Source organism: Phacochoerus africanus, chromosome 15 (assembly GCF_016906955.1).
Source record: "Phacochoerus africanus isolate WHEZ1 chromosome 15, ROS_Pafr_v1, whole genome shotgun sequence".
NCBI lineage: Eukaryota > Metazoa > Chordata > Mammalia > Artiodactyla > Suidae > Phacochoerus > Phacochoerus africanus.
The window spans coordinates 112,355,174-112,377,222 of NC_062558.1; the positions used below are offsets into that span (position 1 = coordinate 112,355,174).

General features: G+C 39.9%; 1 protein-coding gene across 4 annotated transcripts in view; it reads left to right on the plus strand.

Annotated features, from left to right (window-relative positions):
• The window catches only part of SLF2 (SMC5-SMC6 complex localization factor 2), a 52,432-nt gene that overhangs the window by 24,269 nt on the left and 6,114 nt on the right, over nucleotides 1-22,049 (plus strand). For 3 of the 4 annotated variants that reach the window (XM_047760269.1, XM_047760270.1, XM_047760271.1), the window contains exons 11-19: nucleotides 510-651; nucleotides 7,988-8,090; nucleotides 9,695-9,871; nucleotides 11,717-11,814; nucleotides 13,339-13,426; nucleotides 15,563-15,694; nucleotides 16,106-16,183; nucleotides 18,050-18,136; nucleotides 21,194-21,262. In XM_047760269.1, the coding sequence (XP_047616225.1) occupies nucleotides 510-651; nucleotides 7,988-8,090; nucleotides 9,695-9,871; nucleotides 11,717-11,814; nucleotides 13,339-13,426; nucleotides 15,563-15,694; nucleotides 16,106-16,183; nucleotides 18,050-18,136; nucleotides 21,194-21,262 (974 nt within the window). Of the gene's footprint in view, nucleotides 1-509; nucleotides 652-7,987; nucleotides 8,091-9,694; nucleotides 9,872-11,716; nucleotides 11,815-13,338; nucleotides 13,427-15,562; nucleotides 15,695-16,105; nucleotides 16,184-18,049; nucleotides 18,137-21,193; nucleotides 21,263-22,049 lie in introns of those variants that run through there. The other variant, XR_007132170.1, reaches the window with a different exon arrangement.

A 22,049-nucleotide genomic window follows, 5' to 3' on the forward strand; every position in this document is an offset into this window, starting at 1 on the left:
TATTTAGCCAGTTAACTTTGATGGCTTTTTGGTAAGCATCAGTATCATACTGATTATGCACTGAGAAGATTGAAAGTATCCACTGCAAAAGTGTGATAGTTGTGTTCTCACCTTTGAGATCCCTTGTAATGAAACAGTCATTGTAATTTACCTGTTTCGCTTGTTTTAAGACTTGGGACTTCATAGGCACTGAACATGGTCAAATCTTTCAGTATTAGCAATAGTGGGTTTTTTTGCCATTGTTATTTCCAGTCTTTTCACAAGGTGTCATTTCCTCCTGAGTTACACCCTTTTATCCATCACTCATAGATATTTTGTTCATAAAAGTCATTTCCTTTACATTTATTTGAAAATCTGTAATTCCTATTTGATCATTTCTAAATAATTGTTAATGTATCATTACCAGCTGTCATTTCTATAAACTCATGGTAATAATATATGTTTCACTCTTGCAACAATGAGTTTGTGAACCTGGGATTTAGGATAAAACGTTTTTTTCTGTTAACTAGATACCTTCAGTGATTCTCCAATTTGGCCCTGGATCCCATCATTGTCTGATATAGCTGCTGTGTTTTTCAATATGGGGATTGATTTTAGATTTTTGTTTCCTCTGGAGAATCTTCAGCCAGACTTTAATGAAGACAATCTAGTGTAAGTGTTCTCTCCAAAATTAACATTCTGAAATGTCCAAAAATATCCTTTTAAACAATTTTTGTATATTTATATATATATGTGGTGTGTATATATATATATAAACAACGGTTAATTTCCATTTGATAATTTTCAACATCCATTCTTGATTTTTTTTTCATCTCTCAAAGTTGAACTGGATCTTGAATTAGATACATTCTTAACATCTGTCTTTTTTTTTTGTCTTTTTGTCTTTTTTTTGTTGTTGTTGTTGTTGTTGCTATTTCTTGGGCTGCTCCCGCGGCATATGGAGGTTCCCAGGCTAGGGGTTGAATCGGAGCTGCAGCCACCGGCCTACGCCAGAGCCACAGCAACGTGGGATCCGAGCCGCGTCTGCAACCTACACCACAGCTCACGGCAACGCCGGATCGTTAACCCACTGAGCAAGGGCAGGGACTGAACCCGCAACCTCATGGTTCCTAGTCGGATTCGTTAACCACTGCGCCACGACGGGAACTCCACATCTGTCTTAATCTAAATGCCATCATCATGTTTAACAGGGAGAAAAATGGAAACTTTTTAAAAATTATTTATTGATTTATTTTTGAAATTTTTAAATTCAAAAAAAAATTTTTTTTGGTCTTTTTAGGGCCGCATCCACAGCATATGGAGGTTCCCGGGCTAGGGGTTCAGTTGGACTGCTGGCCACAGTCACAGCCAGAGCAACACAGGATCCGAGCCCCATCTGCAACCTACACCACAGCTCACAGCAACTCCAGATCCTTAATCCACTGAGTGAGGTCAGGGATTGAACCTGCATCTTATGGACACTAGTCAGATGTGTTTCCACTGAGCCACGATGGGATCTCCACAAAAAATTTTTTTAAAAATAAGACTGCCCCGGAGTTCCCATCCTGGCTCAATGGTTAACAAATCTGACTAGGAACTATGAGGTTGCAGGTTTGATCCCTGGCCTTGCTCAGTGGGTTAAGGATCTGGCATTGCTGTGGCTCTGGTGTAGGCCGGCGGCTACAGCTCCAATTCGACCCCTAGCCTGGGAACCTCCATATGCCGCGGGAGCACCCCTAGAAAAGGCAAAAAAGACCAATAATAATAATAAATAAATAAATAAAAATAAATTTAAGACTGCCCCGGAGTTCCCATTGTGGCTTAGTGGAAATGAATCCAACTAGTAACCATGAGGTTGCAGGTTCTGTCCCTGACCTTGCTCAGATTCTGCGTTACTGTGGCTGTGGCATAGGCTGGCAGGCGTAGCTCCAGTTAGACCCCTAGCCTGGGAAGTTCCATATGCCACAGGTGCAGCCCTAAAAAGCAAAAAAAGTAATAATAATGAGACTGCCCATTATTATTTACCGTTATTTTGGAACTACTGGCCAAGGTACTTAGACAAGGGGGGGAAAAAAAAGAGATGCAAAGACTTGAAGTGAGTTGGTGAAAGATTCATTATTTGTAGAAAAAGTGATTTAATGTATATATAGAAGCCTGAGTCAAGTGAAGGGCTCTGACAAACAGAGAATTTGGTAATGATGCCAGGGTCACAATGTTAATAAAAGGAAATTAGTAACCTTCAGATATATGAACTCCAGCTAGTTAAAAGATATACTTTATTTACAATAGTAAGAAAAATATATTAAATATATGGGAATAAACATAAATAGGTGTGTGGGGCAGGGGTGTGTGTGTGTGTGTATGTGAACATTATTAAGGGACACAAAGACAACCATATAGGAAAATTCAACATCAGAAATGCATTAGAGGAGTTCCCGTAGGTGGCTCATCAGGTTAAGAACCTGACATGGTCTCTTGTGAAGATGCAGGTTCGATCCCTGGCCTCATTCAGTGGGTTAAGGATTCGGCATTGCCACAGGGTGTGATGTAGGTCACGGATATGGCTTGGATCCACCATTGCTGTGGCTGTGGCATAGGCCAGCAGCCACAGCTCTGATCTATCCTCTTGTCCCGGAACTTAAATATGCTGCAAGTGTGGCCTTGAAAAGAAAAAGGAAATGCATTAGCGCTCCCCCTAAGGTAAACCGTGAACTTGATGAGGTCCTAATAAGAAATGCCAGTCAGATTTTTGTGGGAAGTTGGAACTCTACAAGTGACTCTAAAGTCACATGGAGAAAACAATACCCAGGAAAGTTTTGAGAAAGAAGAGTTAAGAGGCAGAACTGACCTTAGCAGATAATAGTGTGGGACAGCTGCAAGGATTCAAAGATCCATCAGTGGAATAAAATAAGTCCAAAATAGAAACAAATACTTAGTAAATGCTAAAGGTAGTATTTCAGAAAATAAGGAGAGAGTTAGATGTTTAATGTCTTTTATTACCTAGTATTTGGAAATCTGGGTGGCTATCTGGGAAAAACAATTGTATCCATACCTCAAGCTGATAGAGCAAAGATTTAAATGTATAAGATGAAACTGCAAAGTAATAGAACTTATACAGGTTTTTATTTTATAATCATAGAAGAGAGGAAGATGATTTTATGTATGAACTAACATGCAAAAGCTGTTAAAGATGAACATATCTGACCACATTTTTATTTAAAAAAAAAGAAATCTCCATAACAGTAATCACCATAAACAAAGTCAAAAGAAAAACCTCAAAATGGGGAGAGAGAGGGTCAAGGCAGGAAGATTATATCTATTATATCACATAGTAATATAATATTTACTATTTTTTTAAAAATCCACATAAGAGATCCCATTGTGACTCAGCGGTTAACGAACCTGACTAGGATCCAAGAGGGTGTGGGTTCAATCCCTGGCCTCACTCAGTGGATTAAGGATCCTGTGTTGGTGTGAGCTATGGTATAGGTTGCAGACGCAGCTAGGATCTGGCAGCTATAGCTCTGATTGAACCCTTAGCCTGGGAACCTCCGTATGCCGCAGGTGTGGCCCTAAAAAGAAAAAAGAAAAAGGAAAAAAAAAAAAGACGTGGCTAGTATCTATGAGGACGTGGGTTCACTCCCTGGCCCTGCTCAGCGGGTTAGGGATCTAGTGTTGCCATGGGCTGTGCTGTAGATTGCAGACATGGCTTGGATCTGCTGTGACTGTGGCATAGGCTGGCAGTTGCAACTCCAGTTCCACCCCTAGCTTGGGAACTTCTCTATGCCATGGCACAGCCCAAATAAATAAATAAATAAATAACATTTACGTATAAATGGACCTGCACAGTTCAAACCCAGGTTGTTCAAGGGTCTGCTGTACTACAGTATATCTCCATTGATTGAATCTGCAGATATGAAGGAACTACATGTATGGAGGGCTGACTAGACCTACTTTGCAGTGGGTGGGTGCCCCTACCCCTTGCATTGTTCAAGGGTTAGCTATATATGAATAGAATTCTGGTCAGAGACAAAGACTTAATTTCTTTTTCTTAATGGCCACATCCGTGGCATATGAAAGTTCCAGGACCATGGACTGAATCTGAGCCACAGCTCTGACCTACGTAGCAGCTGCAGCAATAAAACTTAATTCCAAATTAATAAGAAGAAGAGGGCGTTCCTGTCATGGCTCAGTGGTTAACAAATTGACTAGGAACCATGAGGTTGCAGGTTCGATCCCTGGCCTTGCTCAGTGGGTTAAGGATCCGGCATTGCTTGAGCTGTGGTGTAGGTTACAGACACGGCTCGGATCCAGCGTTGCTGTGGCTCTGGTGTAGGCCAGCAGCTATAGCTCCAATTAGACCCCTAGCCTGGGAACCTCCATATGCCATAGAAGCGCCCTAGAAATGGCAAAAAAATGACAAAAAGATACATAACCTATTAGAAAAATTGACAAAGGAAATAGCCTGATCACAGAAATGCAGATTGAAACAGTTTTTAAACTTCATGAGAATATAATTCATCTTTTTAAAAAATGCAAGTTTTGGGGGAGTTCCCATCCTGGCTCAGCAGTTAAAGAACCCTATTAGCATCCATGAGGACGCAGGTTCGATCCCTGGCCTCACTCAGTGGGTTAAGGATCTGGTATTGCCGTGAGCAGTCGTGTAGGTCTCAAGCGTGGCTCAGCTCCCAGGTTGCTGTGGCTGTGGTATAGGCCGGTGGCTAAGGCTCCAATCAGACCCCTAGCCTGGGAACCTCCATGTGCCACAGGTGTGGCCCTAAAAAGACAAAAAGACCAAAATAATAATAATAATAATAATAATAAATGCAAATTTTCGTTACTTGGTATATCCAGAACCAAACTCTTCACCTCTCCATCTCTTTCTACCCCATACAGAGTCCCTCTTTTTTGCTAAATTATAATCTATATCTGAAAATACAATCTGGATAGCAAGTTTTCACATGAACATTGTATTCAATCACTCTGAATAGAAAAAAATAATGCTTTCCTAGGCCAACCAAAAACACCAAGCTTTTCCCCTAGGTAGGACCAAATTACTCAAACACTTGTGTTTAGGAAGTTAAAACACTATTTTAATATTTAACATTTAATGAAGTGAATAGTGTGTGGTGATTCTGTATGTTGTATGCAACACATTTGAATTTTTCATTCTTCACTGTAGTAAGCAGGTTCTGTAGTGGAAATAGTGAAATAAAGATATATAATTATTGCATTAGTACATAAAAATGCAAATAATTAGAATAGTTTTTTAGTTTGCTTCAGTTTGGTTATTTACCAACTGAGGAGTTGCCTCAGTCAGGTTTGGTGACTAGAGCAGGGAGGTGGTACCTGTAAGTCACCATTGCTCTATAGTGATGGGCAAAGAAGAACACAGGTAAGCAAGAGTGAGCTGGTGAAGGAATGAGTGAAACATAATGAAATACCTGTTTAAACAACATAAGCACGAAACTGAATCCTGTTGAGGTATGACCACAACTCCCTCTCTTCCCACTAGAACTCACATGCAGCTTATCTGTTTTTGCTGGTATATATGCATATTCATAATTTCTATCCAAGTAGATTTAGAGTGAAGAATATTTAAAATAAGATATTAAAGGATACTAGTACAGTTGTTTTCTTTACCATTATTCTGTGAGATATATAGACTTAGTCCTAACCTCTTTCAATTCTATATCCCATCAATTATCACATCGTGTGTTCCTCTTCCTCTACCTACCTCACAGCTCTTCTTTCTGTTTCATTCCCATTGTCGGTATAATTCACATCATTGTTTCATGCCTAGCCTGGCAAAAATCTCCTTCTCCTGGAGGCTTTCCGCCTCCAAAGAATGCTTCTTTCTCCACTATTAAACCTTTACGCTTTTATTTAAGACTCTGAAATTTGACTCTGACCTGTTTTATATTTTGTTCACCCTTTTTTTTTTTTTTTTTGTCTTTTTAGGGCCACACCTGTGCTATATGGAGGTTTGACCCAAGGCTAGGGGTCAGATCAGAGCTGCAGTTGCAGGCCTATACCACAGCCATAGCAACTCGGGGTCTGAGCCATGTAGGCAACCTACACCCCAGCTCATGGCAATGCCAGGTCTCTTAATCCATTGAGCGAGGCCAGGGGTCTAACCCAAATCCTCATGAATCCTAGTTGGGTTCATTACCTCTGAGCCATGACAGGAACTTCTCTCCCTTTTTTTGTTATAACCAAATTGATCCACTTGCTGTTCTTCCACATTAGCCATTTGTTGCACTGGATCTTCCTCATGCTAGACCCTCACCTCCATCCTCAGGTGTGTACTCACCAAAATGTTATCTATCTCACTTGTTGAAGCGCTGTTTATAAGAAGACAGTCCATCTGTAGGGGAATGGTACATTAACAGTAATCATCAAAACCACCAACACTGGAGTTCCTGCTGCGGTGCAATGGGTTAAGAATCCAAGAGCAGAGGTTCAGGTTATTGGGGAGGTGCAGGTTCTTCACATATAGTTAAGGGAGTATCTCCAAGATACAGTAAGTGAAAGAAGAGAGGTGTAGAGTTCTCTGGTGGCCTAGTGGCTAAGGATATGACATTGTCACTGCTGTAGTTTGGGTCACTGCCTTGACACGGGTTTGATCCCTAGCCTAGGAACTTCTGCATGCTGAGGGCACTACCCCCAAAAAATGAGGTGCACAGCAGAACGTATAATATGCTACCATTGGTATTAAAGCAGTGAAGAGAGTGGAATTCCCCTTGTGGCTCAGTGGGTTAAGGACCCAGTGTTGTCTCTCTGAGGATTCAGGTTCAATCTCTGGCCTAGCTCAGTGAGTTAAGGATGTGGTGTAGGTGGCACGTGTGGCTTGGATCTGGTGTTGCTGTGGCTGTGGTGTAGGCCGCAGGTGCAGCCATAGAAAGAAGAGGTGGGAAGCGGTAAGGCTATATATTCATTATGTGTATATATAATGCCTGTGGGAGGAAGGACTAAAACTGACAGTGATTGTGGGGAGGGGAAATGAATGGCTGAAGGCCTAGACTGGGAAGACAATTCTCTACAGCATGTTGTGCCTTACTATCTTTTAATATTTTTTACATAGAAAGGTGTTATTTATTTGAAAAACCAAATAAGAAAATATTTTTCTTTTGAAAGCCAATTTCATGCCTCCTCTTCCATGAACCTTCACTGAATTCCTCTACCAAAATTGGGGTGCTTGGAATTGTTTATGTTGCTGTGGCAGTTTCTTTAGGCCACTCATGAGACTTTTAAATATCATGAGTTCTTTGTAATCAGAGCCACCTTCTTTTTTTTTTTTTTGTCTTTTGTCTTTTTGTTGTTGTTGTTGTTGTTGTTGTTGCTATTTCTTGGGCCGCTCCCGCGGCATATGGAGGTTCCCAAGCTAGGGGTCGAATCGGAGCTGCAGCCACCGGCCTACGCCAGAGCCACAGCAATGCGGGATCCGAGCCGCGTCTGCAACCTACACCACAGCTCACGGCAACGCCCGGATCATTAACCCACTGAGCAAGGACAGGGACCGAACCCGCAGAGCCACTTTCTATGTTGCTAGCTCTCTGACATGAAGAGCAACAGGGAGAGCGCCTTATGAAAAATAGCTGTTCAAAGGAAAATTAATGCATAAAGATAGAAATCAGATTTACCTGGAGTGGGAGATAGTGGATTGACTCAGACCTGACATGAATGGACTTTGGGGAGTAATAGAAATGTTCTATTTCCCGGAGTTCTCTAGTGGCTCAGTGGGTTAAAGATCTCCTGTTGTCACTACTATGGTGCGGGTTTGATCCCTGGCCCTGGGAACTTCCACATGCCACAGGTACGGCCAAAAAAAAAGATTCTAATTCTTGATTTGGATAATGGTTACACTAGTATATGTGTTTATCAAAATTTTAAATGAGTATGTTCTTTTTATTGCATGCAAGTTAAATATCAATAAAACTTATTGTTTGTTAAATGTTTCTCAGAATTTTGTGCCTAATTTTATATTGCTTTATTCACTTTTCCATAGTTCTGAAACACAGATGACATTGGCGGTGAAAGGAAGTGAAGAGTCATCTTATGAGCCAATTTTTTCATCTCTTCCTGAAACCAACATTTTAAATGTGGTTAAGGTAGGAAAAAATTCTTTGGAATGTCTTTAGCACAGAGCTGGAACCATTTGGTTTTTGCTTAATGGTTTTAAAACAAAATTACTAGTGTTTTATCACAGGCTATCTAGTCTCTGAAATTTTTTAGCAATAATCTTTATATTAGTTTTTTGTATTACTATTGGGAGGGAAGGGGAACTTTTTTTTTTTTTGTCTTCTCTCTTTTTAGGGCTGCATCCGCAGCATATGGAGGTTCCCAGGCTAGGGGTCTAATCAGAGCTGTAGCCGCCAGCCTACGCCAGAGCCACAGTGACACCAGATCCAAGCTGTGTCAGCAACCTACACCACAGCTCACGGCAACACCAGATCTTTAACCCACTGAGCAAGGCCAGGGATCAAACCCGCAACCTCATGGTTCCTAGTCGGATTCGCTTCCACTGCCCCAAGACAGAAACTCCAGGGGAACTTTAAAACAGAGTTATGCAATTAAAATAGTTCTAGGAGAGTTCCTGTCATGGCGCAGTGGAAATGAATCTGACAAATATCCATGAGGATGCAGGTTCAATCCCTGGCTTCACTCAGTAAGTTGGGCATCCTAAGTTGCTGTGGCTGTGGCATAGGCTGGCAACTGCAGCTCCAATCGGACCCCTACCGGGGGAACTTCCATGTTCTGAGAGTTCGGCCCTAAAAAAAAAAAAAGCCCCCCAGAAAATGGTTCTAGAAATACCTTTATCAAGAAGATTTTCAACACTAACATTTTTGAAACAAGTAATTTTTTAGAATTAGAATTTATGAGGAAAATGATTGTTACTTACAATATTAACTTAGTGACCAAGAATTAATAACAATGTTGAAACATTTTTAGTGTCTGAATCAAATCAGTGATACTGAACTATAAAGAAAATCTTGAGAAGTTCCCATTGTGGCTCAGCAGTTAACAAACCTGACTAGTATCCGTGAGGATGCAGGTTCAATCCCTGGCCTCACTCAGTGGGTTAAGGATCCGGCATTGCCGTGAGCTGTGATGTAGGTAGAAGACCCGCTTGGATCTGCCGTTGCTGTGGCTGTGGTGTAGGCTGGCAGCTACAGCTCCGATTTGACCCCTAGTCTAGAAACCTCCATATGCTGTGGGTAGGGCCCGAAAAAGACAAAAAAAGGAAGGGAGGGAGGAAGGAAGGAAATCTTGAAAATGAAAAATAGAGAAATATTTATCAGGAGTTCCCATTGTGGCTCAGCAGTTAACGAACCCAACTACTATCCATGAGGACTTGGGTTTAATCCCTGGCCTCACTTAGTGGGTTAAGGATACAGCGTTGCCATGAGCTGTGGTATAGCTCGAAGATGCAGCTCCGATCCAGCATTGCTGTGGTGTAGGCCAGCAGCTGCAGCTCCGATTTGACCTGTAGCCTGGGAACTTCCACATGCTGGGGGCGTGGCCCTAAAAAGACCAAAAAAAGAGAAATATTTATCAATTACTAACATGTGTATTTCTTACCTTTTCCCTAGACAATTGATATTTCAATTTCTATATAGTTTTCTTTCATGTTTTTTTGTCCAAAATTTTTGTAACAAACTTTTCAAGCAAAATATATTTCCTTAAGTTGTTTTGTCTCTGATGTGTGTCATAGTTTCTAGGCTTATGTACATCTATACATCCAGAAGGTTACCAGGACCGTGAAATAATGTTACTGATTTTAATGTTGTTTAAAATGAGTTTGGAGAAACAACTGAAACAGATTCCTCTAGTGGACTTTCAAAGCCTCCTGATAAACTTGATGAAAAACATCAGAGATTGGAACACAAAGGTAACATTACTTATAACTTTAGTATTATTTTTTGTATAGCATCGTAATTTGACTTTCATAGTACGTGTAGAATTGGAAGTTTCTGAGTTCAGTTAAGATCTTCAACATATGAAAAATCAACTGAGGCAGGAACTCTCTTTGCTGGAAATATATTTAAATTCGTGAAACTGAATCTTTTCTAAAGCTGCAGCTATTCACTCAACAAAAAATGTGCTGTGTTTATTGAGGATTTTCTGTGGGCCAAGCATTAATGCAGGTACTAGAGATTCAGCTGTGAAAAGCCTTTGCCCTCCCAGCACTTTTATTCTAATTCAAAGGGTAAGGTTATAAACAGTGTAAATTATAATATCATGTTAGGTTGTAATAAGTGCTACAAATTACAATAAAGCAGGACAAGGCAGGGATGCTCTGCTATTTCATATGAGGCAGTTAGAGAGAGCCTTTCTATAGTGATCTTTGAACAGAGACCTAAATGAAATGATAGAGTGAGTCACACATAGAAGAATTTGAGTTGAGCTTCTATAGCCATTGAGGGTAAACATGCATAATTTTTGTTAGGTTTTTTTTGTTTTTTGTTTTGTTTGTTTTTTTCTCTTTTGGCCACCTCACAGCATATGGAGTTCTTGAGAAGGCTAGGAATCAGATATAAGCTACAGTTGCAACCTACACCTCAGCTGCAGCAATGCTGGATCCTTAACCCACTGTGCTGGGCCAGGGGTCGAACATGTATCCCAGCACTGCAGAGATGCCACTGATCCCATTGTGCCTAATTTTTTTTCTTTATATTTTTCAACCTTTTTTGATGGAAAATGTCAAACGCTCAAAAGTAAAAGGGTTGGCATTCCCGTGGTGGCGCAGTGGAAGCGAATCTGACTAGGAACCATGAGGTTGTGGTTTTGATCCCTGGCCTCCCTCAGTGGGTTGAGGATCTGGTGTTGCTGTGAGCTGTGGTGTAGGTCGCAGATGCAGCTCGGATCTGGCATTGCTGTGGCTGCGGCATAGGCCGGCAGCTTTGATTAGACCCCTAGCCTGGGAACCTCCATATGCTGCAGGTGTGGTCCTAAAAAGACAAAAAAAAAAGTAAAAGGGTTTAATGAACTATTCAGTACTTACCACCCAGCTCCAACAATTATCAATTATCTCATCTGTTACCCTTATCTCATACTTCCTTTCCCTGCTCAGGGATTATTTTGAAGAAATTCTGTTAGATTTTAAATACCAGAATGGTTGAGAATTCCTGAAATTCAAGAAATCCAAGATCATGAATATGTATTATCTTATGCAGCTCTTGTTTTATACCTTTGGAACCTATTTAGATTACTTTATTCTTCCAAGGACTGTTTAAATATAGATACAGAGATGATAAAGGAGTTCTCATCATGGCTCAGCAGAAAGGAATCTGACTAGTATCCATGAGGACGCAGGTTCCATCCCTGGCCTCCTTCAGTGGGTTAAGGACCTGGCATTGCCATGAGCTGTGGTCTAGGTCAAAGTTGCGGCTCTGATATGCCATTGCTGTGGCTGTGGTGTAGGCAGTGGCTATAGCTCCGATTCCATCTCTGTCCTGGGAACCTCCATATGCCGCAAGTGCAGCCCTAAAAAGACAGAGAAAGAGAGATGATGTAGCATAAAACATGACAGCCAAATGAAATTCTGATAAAGGTATCTATTCAGTCTGGTACAGAAGTCAAGATAAAACTGAGTCTGTGTACTCCATGCTGTTTCTAAAAATGAGTGCTTTTTTTGTAATAATGCTTCCGTTAGGTCATGAGGAGATGTGGATGATCTGTTAGAGTTTGATTCCACTGACCAGTTTGAAAAATATTGCTTTCTGTTTGTTTTCAGGTGCCTGAACTCTGTTTGGCCATAAATGAACTCTCTAATCATCCCCACAACCTTCTGTGGTTGGTACAGCTGGTCCCTAACTGGACATCACGTGGAAGGTATTGAAAAGTGAGAATTAGACACTAAGAAAAAAAATATGGGGAGTTCCCGTCGTGGCGCAGTGGTTAACGAATCCGACTAGGAACCATGAGGTTGCGGGTTCGGTCCCTGCCCTTGCTCAGTGGGTTAACGATCCGGCGTTGCCGTGAGCTGTGGTGTAGGTTGCAGACGCGGCTCGGATCCCGCGTTGCTATGGCTCTGGCGTAGGCCGGTGGCTGCAGCTCCGATTCAACCCCTAGCCTGGGAACCTCCATATGCCGCGGGAGCGGCCCAAGGAATAGCAAAAAAAAAAAAAAAAGAAAAAAGAAAAAAAAATGTTTATATTAGTGAAATGCGTTTATTTATTTATTTATTTATTGTCTTTTCAAGGGCTCCACCCAGGGCCTATGGAGGTTCCCAGGCTAGGGGTCTGATCGGAGCTACAGCTGCTGGCCTACACCACAGCCACAGCAACGCCAGATCTGAGCCATGTCTGTGACCTACACCACGGCTTACAGCAATGCTGGATCCTTAACCCACTGAGCGAGGCCAGGGATCGAACCCAAAACCCCATGGTTCCTAGTCAGATTCGTTTCTGCTGCACCACAACAGGAACTCCCGTGAAATGCTTTTAGATCCTTTGTTTTCTTTCATCATTCCTTGAGTGTTAGACCAGAGTCTTTTATTTCATATTCAGCTGTGAGAAGAGGCATGGACAGCCTGATTCTGATATGTAACAAAGATCGCTTTCTTCATTTTTAATTTTAGCTTATCTGGTAACTTAATATAGATGGCATATCCCATGAAAATGAATCAATTAGCATTTTTTTCCTTTAATAAAAAGAAATTCCAACAATAAAATAGGTTTTCTAACAGTAAATAACAGAGTAAAAAATAAAGGCTATTGGGGAATTCTTGTCGTGATTAGTGGAAACAAATCTGACTAGTATCCATGAAGACACAGGTTCAATCCCTGACCTCACTCAGTGGGTTAAGGATCCAGCATTGCAGTAAGCTGTGGTGTAGGTTGCAGATGTGGCTCAGATTTGGCGTTGCTGTGGCTGTGGTGTAGGCTAACAGCTACAGCTCCAATTCAACTCCTAACCCAGGAACCTTCATATGCCATGGGTTCGGCCCTAAAAAAATAAAATAATAAAGGCTGTTGGGAGTTCTCTTGTGGAACAGCAAGTTAAGGATCCAGCATTGTCACTGAGGTGGCTTAGGTCGCTGCTGTGGTACAGGTTCGATCCCTGGCCTGGGAACTTCCGTGTGCCCTGGGTGCAGTCTAAAAAAAAAAAATAAATGAAAATTGTCTAAAAATAAAGGCTGTTAATGATTTGCCTGAGCTTAAAGCAACTCTAACTTGGTGTGAAAATATTTTACATGAAAGTTTTACTCTTCTAGTAAAAGCTTATATATTCTTATATAGCCTTTTCTTGAAATATTAGCTGTGTTTTGAATGAGAACTTCTTTTGTCTCATTCATTTGCTTCTTAAGCAGTGTTGATTAAACACATTCTAAATACTTTAAAATTCTAATTCCAGGCAGCTGAGACAGTGCCTCAGCCTAGTGATTATTTCAAAGCTTTTGGATGAGAAACATGAAGATATCCCTAATGCGAATAATCTGCAGGTATAAATAACATTTTTGTTTTCTTTTAATAAATGGGACAGGAGAGCTCCTGCTGTGGCACAGTGGGTCAGTGATCTAGCTTGTCTCTTTGACTGTGCCAGTTCTATCCCCAGCTCAGCACAGTGGGTTAAAGATCTGGTGTAGCTGCAGCATAGGTCATAACTGTAGCTCCTATTTGATCCCTGGCACGGGAACTTCCATATGGCATGAGCACAGCTGAAAAAGGATAGTTGGATGGATGAATTAGTGACATGTAGAGAAAATTCATGGATCTATATCAAAAGTCCTAGATTTAGAACTTAACTCTCAGGCATAATTCATGTAATCATTACTTAATTAATGAGACCCAGTTTCTTCATCTGCAAAATGGAGATAGTATCAAGCCCTCTACCACACAGGATGATTGTGGACAATTAGATGAATTAATGTATAAGAAGTACTGGGAAAATCGTAATGTGCTATATCAATATGGCATCTATTTAATTAGTTCACTTTATCAACATTAGTTTTATCACAAGATTAGAAATTGCAGAACTATTATACATTACTTGCATCTTGCACCTGTTTTAATATCAAACAGTTTAAATTACAGGGCTTGAATGTGGTTAGTATTTGTTCAGTAGTGCATATGTCACGTATGTATGAGAGTATATAAACATGTCCTGTGGAGACCCCACTCTAAGAAGTCTTGAAGGCTTTTTACAAACATTAATAGCACTAATGAGGCAATTATAGTTGTATTTGAAAACTCAGAGTTCCCATTGTGGCTCAGTCAGTTAAGAACCCAACATAGTGTCTGTGAGGATACAGGTTCAATGCCTGGTCTCACACAGTGGGTTAAGGATCCAGCATTGCCGCAAGCTGCAGTGTAGGTCACAGATGCAGCTTGGATCCAGTGTTGCCGTGGCTGTGGCATAGGCCAGCAGCTGCAGCTCTGATTTGACCCCTAGCCTGGGAACTTCCATATGCCATAGGTATGGCTGTCAAAAGAAAGAAAAAAAAAATGAAAACATAGAACGTGATCTAGCTGTGGTGTTCTTGTTTGAATTGTATTTCAGTACAAATCTGCTAGGTCCTAGGGATTTTTTTTTTAAATGAATAAATTAAAAGACTCTAACCTTGAAAACATAATCTAGTGGTTGAAACAATTAACCAACCATTGTGGTACATTGTAGCAAGAACGGTGATGGAAGTATGCACAAGGTGTTATGGGACAAGGAGATTAGAGACAGTTCGTTTCTACATTAGTAGAATTGAGGAAGATTTGATTCTAGATTTATGGGGGGACCACACCTGAACCACCAGAGTAATTAGCAGATAGCTTTCAATCCTCTCAGTGATATTTACTGCCATCAAAAGAGAATTCTTTTCAGAATTCAATGACTTTTAGTCACAGGGAAGAAGATTCAACTTTGCTGATTTTCAAATAATTTCTCAGAGAAATACTCCCTTTGACCTCTATTATAATGCCATTTGGTCTCCTCAAATTTTTAATCCTGAGTTACAGGTCCTAATCTTTCATTTAAAATCCCTTTTAATGAGTTCCCGTCATGGCTCAGTGGTTAACAAATCCAACTAGGAACCATGAGGTTGCAGGTTCGATCCCTGGCCTTGCTCAGTGGGTTAAAGATCTGGTGTTGCCGTGAGCTGTGGTGTAGGTCGCACATGCGGCTCGGATCCCGTGTGGCTGTGGCTGTGGTGTAGGCTGGCAGCTACAGCTCCAATTAGACCCCTAGCCTGGGAACCTCCATATGCTGCGGGTGCAGCCCTAGAAAAGACAAATAAATAAATAAATAAATAAAATCCCTTTTAAGCAATTGAGGACTTTTAAGTAAAGAATAAAAAGGTTATCACTGGACTGTAAGAAGTGAAAGGAAGGAGTTCTTTTGTGGTAAGGACCTGGCGTTGTCACTGTAGTGTCTTAGATTGCTGCTGTAGTGTCTTAGATTGCCATGGGTTCGAACCCTGGCTGCAGAAATGTCCACATGCCATGGGCATGGCCTAAAAAAAGAAGCTAAAGGGGCAAAATTTGAGAAGGCAGAATAAACAGAGGACATGCAAAAAAAAAAAAAAAAAGATCCTCAGGAAGAGCAACCGTATTGCTTAATATTCAGTTTCTTCTCTTTCTTTTGATAGATATCAGTCTTACATCGCTACCTTGTGCAAATGAAGCCTTCAGATTTGTTGAAGAAAATGGTCCGGAAGAAAAGGAATGAACAACCAAATGGCACTATTGATGATAGTCTTCATTTGGAACTTGAAAAGCAGGTATCGTGGCTAGATCATTTCCAAGGAGTGTATATGAGCATAACCAATGACAACTTCCTATCCATAGATATTTCTGTAATTAAAGATACACCCTACCAAACATAATTATATAGTGAATGGTATTTTTATTTATTCTTCAGTTAACTTGAGAATTGAGGTAAAAGAACAGTTGTTGGTAATTTAATAGTGGGAGTATTTTTTGTAGCCCTTTACTAGGGCATTTGTGAAGTGGTAAAAGGAATGCACTTGAGTTAGACATCAGGAATCCTCAGTTAAATGCTTGGCTTTTTCTTATCAGTTCAGTTAACTTTAGCAAATTGTTAATCCTTCCTAGGCAACTTTTCTAATGTGTGAAAAGATGACATGTATAATAACTAATTTGGGTGTTCATTTTATTCATTTTTCTACCAGGCATATTACCTGACCTACATTCTTCTTCATTTAGTCGGCGAAGTTAGTTGTTCTCATTCTTTTTCTTCTGGACAACGGGTAGGTATTTTTTAGTGGTTTTCGTTTTTAATAAATATCACTATTGATGGAACAAGTGAACATTCTTTTTATAGGAGAAAACGTAATAACTTTTATCTAGTTAACTTTGAATTCACTATAGAAATCCCAGCATACACTGAAAAGAGAAGTAATAGTGACCTTGCAGCCATGTCATTGACAAGAATTACTTGTCCACAAATGTTAGTTCTGTGTATTGGAGTGGAACTTAGCTGTCATAACTTGGCAACATGTAATATATTAATAAGATATCAGGATCACCAAATACCAAATAGGCTAGCTCTTAGCTGGTCTCTTCCCATTTCTGTTCCTACTCCACTTGTTTTTCCTTTGCAAATAATGTTTGCCTTCAAAATTAAACTGATGGTAAATCAGGCTACTTCAGATAAGCATTTCTAAATTCTCTCTCCATTTATTTTTGAATTATTTTATTCTTTCTGTACTACCGTTCTCCTTTTAATTCTTCATGTTTCACACCTTAGGCAATCCAGCCCCTATTTAAACTTTATAGGCATGATCAAAAGGACACAAGACTGATTCATGTGTTTGTATAAACACTATTGTACATAGAACTGTGTTTTCCCTCCTGATTGGAAGCTAATATAATCATCTGTAGTGTTCTTACATATGGTCTTTACTTTTTTAAATTATTTTTTCCTGATTAGAAGACAATCAATGATTATTGCTTAAAAATTCAATTATTATAAAACCGTATAAGCTAGAAAGTGAGATTCTGTAATCTGGTGCCTTCCTTTAAATTTCTCCATAATTTATGCACATACTAACGTAATTATTTTCACAGAAATGGAGTCATAACTATTCATATTATTTGTAACTTGTCCTTTTTGCCCCACTTTAAATTATTAGCACTTCTGTTTAATAACTATAGTATTTCAAAATCTCAGAGTTCCTGTTGTGGCTCAGTGGTAACAAACCCAACTAGTATTGATGAGGATGTGGGTTCAATCCCTAGCCTTGCTCAGTGGGTTAAGAATGCAGCATTGCTAGGAGCTGTGGTGTAGGTCCCAGATACGGCTGGGATCTGGTGTTGCTGTGGCATAGGCCAACAGCTGTAGCTCTGATTCAGCCCCTAGCATAGGAATTTCCATATGCCACAGGTGTGGCTCTAAAAAAACAAACAGAAAAAACTTTATTGAAGAACATTACATTTTTTTTGTGATGACACAGAGTGCTAACATGAACCTATGGAAGTAGTATCTCTATAGAGTAAATTCCTAGAAGTAGAAATGCTATATCAAAGGTCATAAATTTTTCAAATTTATTTTAAAGTGGTTGTTATCACATTTCCCTCCCCAAAAATGTCCATTTACATTCTCACTTGAGCATTTTCAACCTTTGTTTTATATATGTATATGTATATTGTGTGTATATTTATATACACACACACACATACACATACATGAGAGACTATGTTGGACTTATCCTTCTAAAACTTAGAAGACAATTTTTCAGGGAACTACTATTAAACCTTGTTTTGTTCATAGAGATAGGTTAGCTGTTACTTAAATATTTCATTAGAGAATGTGTTAACAGAAATTTGGGGGCACTACATCACTGTCTGAACTCTAGGGTTAATTTTTATTAATGTACAGCCTTTATTTTTGTGTGTTTTTTTGAATTAACTAGCAATAAACCATAATAGTCTTACTGTTCTGGCAGTTACTACTTTTTTACTGATATGACTGCTATTATGTTGGATGGTTAACATCAGAAATTGCTAAGGTATATTTTTTAAATGATTTTTAGTTGTTCTAGCTACATAATCTCTTCTTTGTAAATCTGTAATGCTTCAGAGTTGTTCTCATCCCTTGCATTTGTTTTACACAGAAGCACTTTGTGCTCCTCTGTGGGGCTTTGGAAAAGCATGTTAAGTGTGATATTAGGGAAGATGCAAGACTGTTTTATAGAACTAAGGTAAGTGTGCATTTTTCTTATTGTTAGGTTTTTTGTTTATTTGTTTAACCCTGGTTTCATTAATATTTGAGCAAGAAAACCATAAGCCTCTTTAAAAAAGAACATGTAAGATTAGAGCTATGACTTTCCTTTAATAACAGATTAGTTTCTACTAAGTACTTCTAGCTAGGTGGAAAGGGAAAAAAAAATCTCAAAACAAATATATTTTTCACTTTCTGTCCTAAAACTCCTGATAACTAAATAGAAAACGTCCAGTACTAATGAAACTTCTCAGTTTTTTTCTCATTGCACAAATGAAGACTTTTATACTTGTTAGCTTCAAGAATTAAAACATTATATAAATAAATAAACTTTATAACAGTTTATAACAGTAGCTATACAATCTTGTGATGGTATAAATTTGTTTCATTCTTCGAAAAGAAATAGGTTTTCTGTTATTCTTTGTTCCATTAGAGAATGTTTTAGAGGAAGGACTCTTCAAATCTGAGTCTTACATTACCCACTCTGAGCTCTAGGATGGAAATGATTCAACAGTAAGCTTGATAATAAGCTTTTTTTCGTAAAGGTTTAGTATATTCAAGGACAAGTTGATAGAAAAGATGAATATATGAGTATGGAGTTATAAAAGCAACTTTAGTATTAATAAAACAATTTTATGATTTTTCTTGAGATAACAGGTTTCTCTGATTTTTTTTTTCTAAATCATCTTTTAACTTTTGCAATGTAAAGCTGATTCTTCCTTGCCATTTTTGTTTAGATAGTTATTGAATGTGAAGTTTCAGCTTTGTAACTTTCTAGTTTACATTAATTAGCTGTAAAGGTTGGTCATTTCATCAATGCCCATTTGGATTTCATATCTATATTTATCTAATAGGTTTAGGTTAAATACAAAAATGAGCCACTAATGAAATTGTATCAGATTGCAGATTTTCAAATACATGTAGGGGATAGCTCTTTGCCTTAGAGTGGAAACCATAGTTTCAGAAGCACATTCTTTTGAACATTGTCTAGAGTTACTGGCCCGTAGAACTTGGTAGTAGTGGCTACTGCTGACAGACATGTTCAGAAGGACCACCCAAGGTTTTTGTTTCTTAAAGCCAAGGAACAGGCGTAGACTGGTGCCAAGGCTCCCCTTACTTAAAGTGGAGAATGACACAGAGGTCTATGGAAATTGCTTCAGAGGATGGTCCTGCTGAAATAAATGAATCGTGTGCCTCTCCACAAGCCTCTAGGAGAAAAGATGATGATTGTTTTGAAGAAACTGAGTCTGCTGAACTCTAAATGGAGAAAACTGACCTTTCAGTTTATTTTATAAACTTAAAGCAGCTATGTAATTGCTGACTCATTTAAAACATTTTGTCAATCAGTTATGTCTAAGAATTAACTGAAACTCTCTAGGGTGGTAGTAAGGTGACTTTCACATAAAGACTAGCTAACCCTCCAGATGGAGGAATAGATCAGGTGTTTAAAGAGGATTGGCGTTCCCGTCGTAGTTCAGTGGTTGGCGAATCTGATTAGGAACCGTGAGGGTGCGGGTTCGAACCCTGGCCTTGCTCGGTGGGTTGGGGATCCGGCGTTGAGGTGAGCTGTGGTGTAGGTCACAGACGTGGCTCAGATCTTGAGTTGCTGTGGCCGGCAGCTGCAGCTCCGATTAGACCCCTGGCCTGGGAACCTCCATATGCCAAGGGTGCGGCCCTAGAAAAGACAGAAAGGTAAAAAAATAAAAATAAAAAAATAAAGAGGATTGATAATACAGTCCACCTTTGAACAACACAATGTTTTTTTCTTTCTCTTTCCCCCCTTTTTTGGCCACCCCACGACATACGAATTCCCAGGCTAGGGATCAGATCCGAGCAGCAATCTTGACCTAAGCCACAGCCACAGAAACACCAGACCCTTGGAGTTCCCATTGTGGCACAGCAGAGACTAGGAACCATGAGGTTGCGGGTTCGATCCCTGGCCTTGCTCAGTGGTTTAAGGATCTGGCGTTGCCTTGAGCTGTGGTGCAGGTTGCAGACGCGGCTCAGATCCCTCGTTGCTATGGCTGCAGTGTAGGCCAGCAGCTGTTGCTCCAATTAGACCCCTAGCCTGGGAACCTCCATATGCCACGGGTGTGGCCCTAAAAAGACAAAAGACCAAAAAAAAAAAAAAAAAAAACCACCAGATCCTTAATCCATCTTAACCCACCGTTGTGGCCCTGGGATCAAACCTGCGTCCCAATGCTCCCAAGACACCACTCATCCCATTGTGCCACAGCAGGAGCTCCTGAACAACACAATTTTGAGTTCTGATTATATCCAGACTGCTTCAGCTTCCTGTCCTTAAGTGAGTCATGTATCACTTCCTTTGTTTTTGAGGCAGATAGAGCAATGTGAGGATTTTCTACTGTGCAAGGGGCTTTGGCACCACTAACCACCACATTGTTCAAGAGTCAGCTGTACTTCAAAAAAAAGGAGTTCCCATCGTGGCGCAGTAGTTAACGAATCTAAGAACCGTGAGGTTGCGGGTTTGCTCCCTGGCCTTGCTTAGCTGGTTAAGGATCCGGCGTTGCCATGAGCTGTAGTGTAGGTTGCAGATTTGGCTCGGATCCCGTGTTGCTGTGGTTCTGGCGTAGGCCGGTGGCTATAGCTCCAATTCGACCCCTAGCCTGGGAATCTCCATATGCTGCCGAAGCGGCCCAAGAAATGGCAAAAAGACAAAAAAAAAAAAGTCAGCTGTACTTTCAAAAACCTAGGGAAATTTAACAGTGACTTTTGGATGTATAAATGTCTTCAAGACAGGGAATATGTTTTTCAGGATGATCTTCAGTAACTAATGGGAAAGTGGAGGTCCTAAGCATTCAGTATTTAGATCTGGTGATGAAGAAAGGTCTTAGTAATCACTATGACTTGAAGGCCCCTCCAGAAGTTGAATAGTTTCTTTTTCTTGACAAAAATTAAAATGAGTTGTTAGGTGTGGGTTTGTCACAGCTATGAGGTCTTTTGTATCAAGCATTAAATTGATTTTATTTGAGAATGGTTTGATCTGATCCCTTTTCCCCTTCTTGATATTTTTAAGGTAAAAGACTTGGTTGCCAGAATACACGGAAAATGGCAGGAAATAATCCAGAATTGTCGGCCTACACAGGTGTCATTTTATTAAACAGTTTTATTTATTCTTAATAGTTTTGCTAAATGTTATTTCTTCATACTCTTTGGCTTGTTTTGTTTTTGTCTTTGTGTGTTTTCTAGAGCCGCACCTGCAGCATATGGAGGTTTCCAGGCTAGGGGTCTAATCAGAGCTGTAGCCACCAGCCTACGCCAGAGCCACAGCAACTCAGGATCCGAGCCGAGTCTGCGACCTACACCACAGCTCACAGCAATGCCGGATCATTAACCCACTGAGCAAGGCCGGGGATCAAACCCGCAACCTCATGGTTCCTAGTCGGATTTGTTAACCACTGAGCCACCATGAGAACTCTTCATACTCTTTGAAAAAAAGCATGACAGCACTTGTTTCTAGGTATCTTAATATAAACTGGAAATTCCAGTATAATAGTTTATGTTTTTAAATTTTTGTTTGCTATTACACTCACTAATTTATTTCCAAATGTGGTTGATTCCATTTTAAAATGTTACATTGCATCAAATGGAGGTTATTTCATGCAAAGCATTTTTCTAATATCTTTATTCAGATAAAATTCACATACATTTCACCTAAAGTGTACGGTAGTTTTTAGTATAGGCACAGAGTTGTGCCATCATCACCAGTCTTAACTTTGGAACAGTTTGTCACTCCACAAAGAAATCCCATACCTGTTAGCAGTGAGTCCTCATTCCCCAACTACCTGCAATCCTATCCCCACTCCCCTCAAGCCCTAGGCAACCACTAATCCACTTTCTTTCTGTATAGATTTGCCTCTTCTGGATATTTC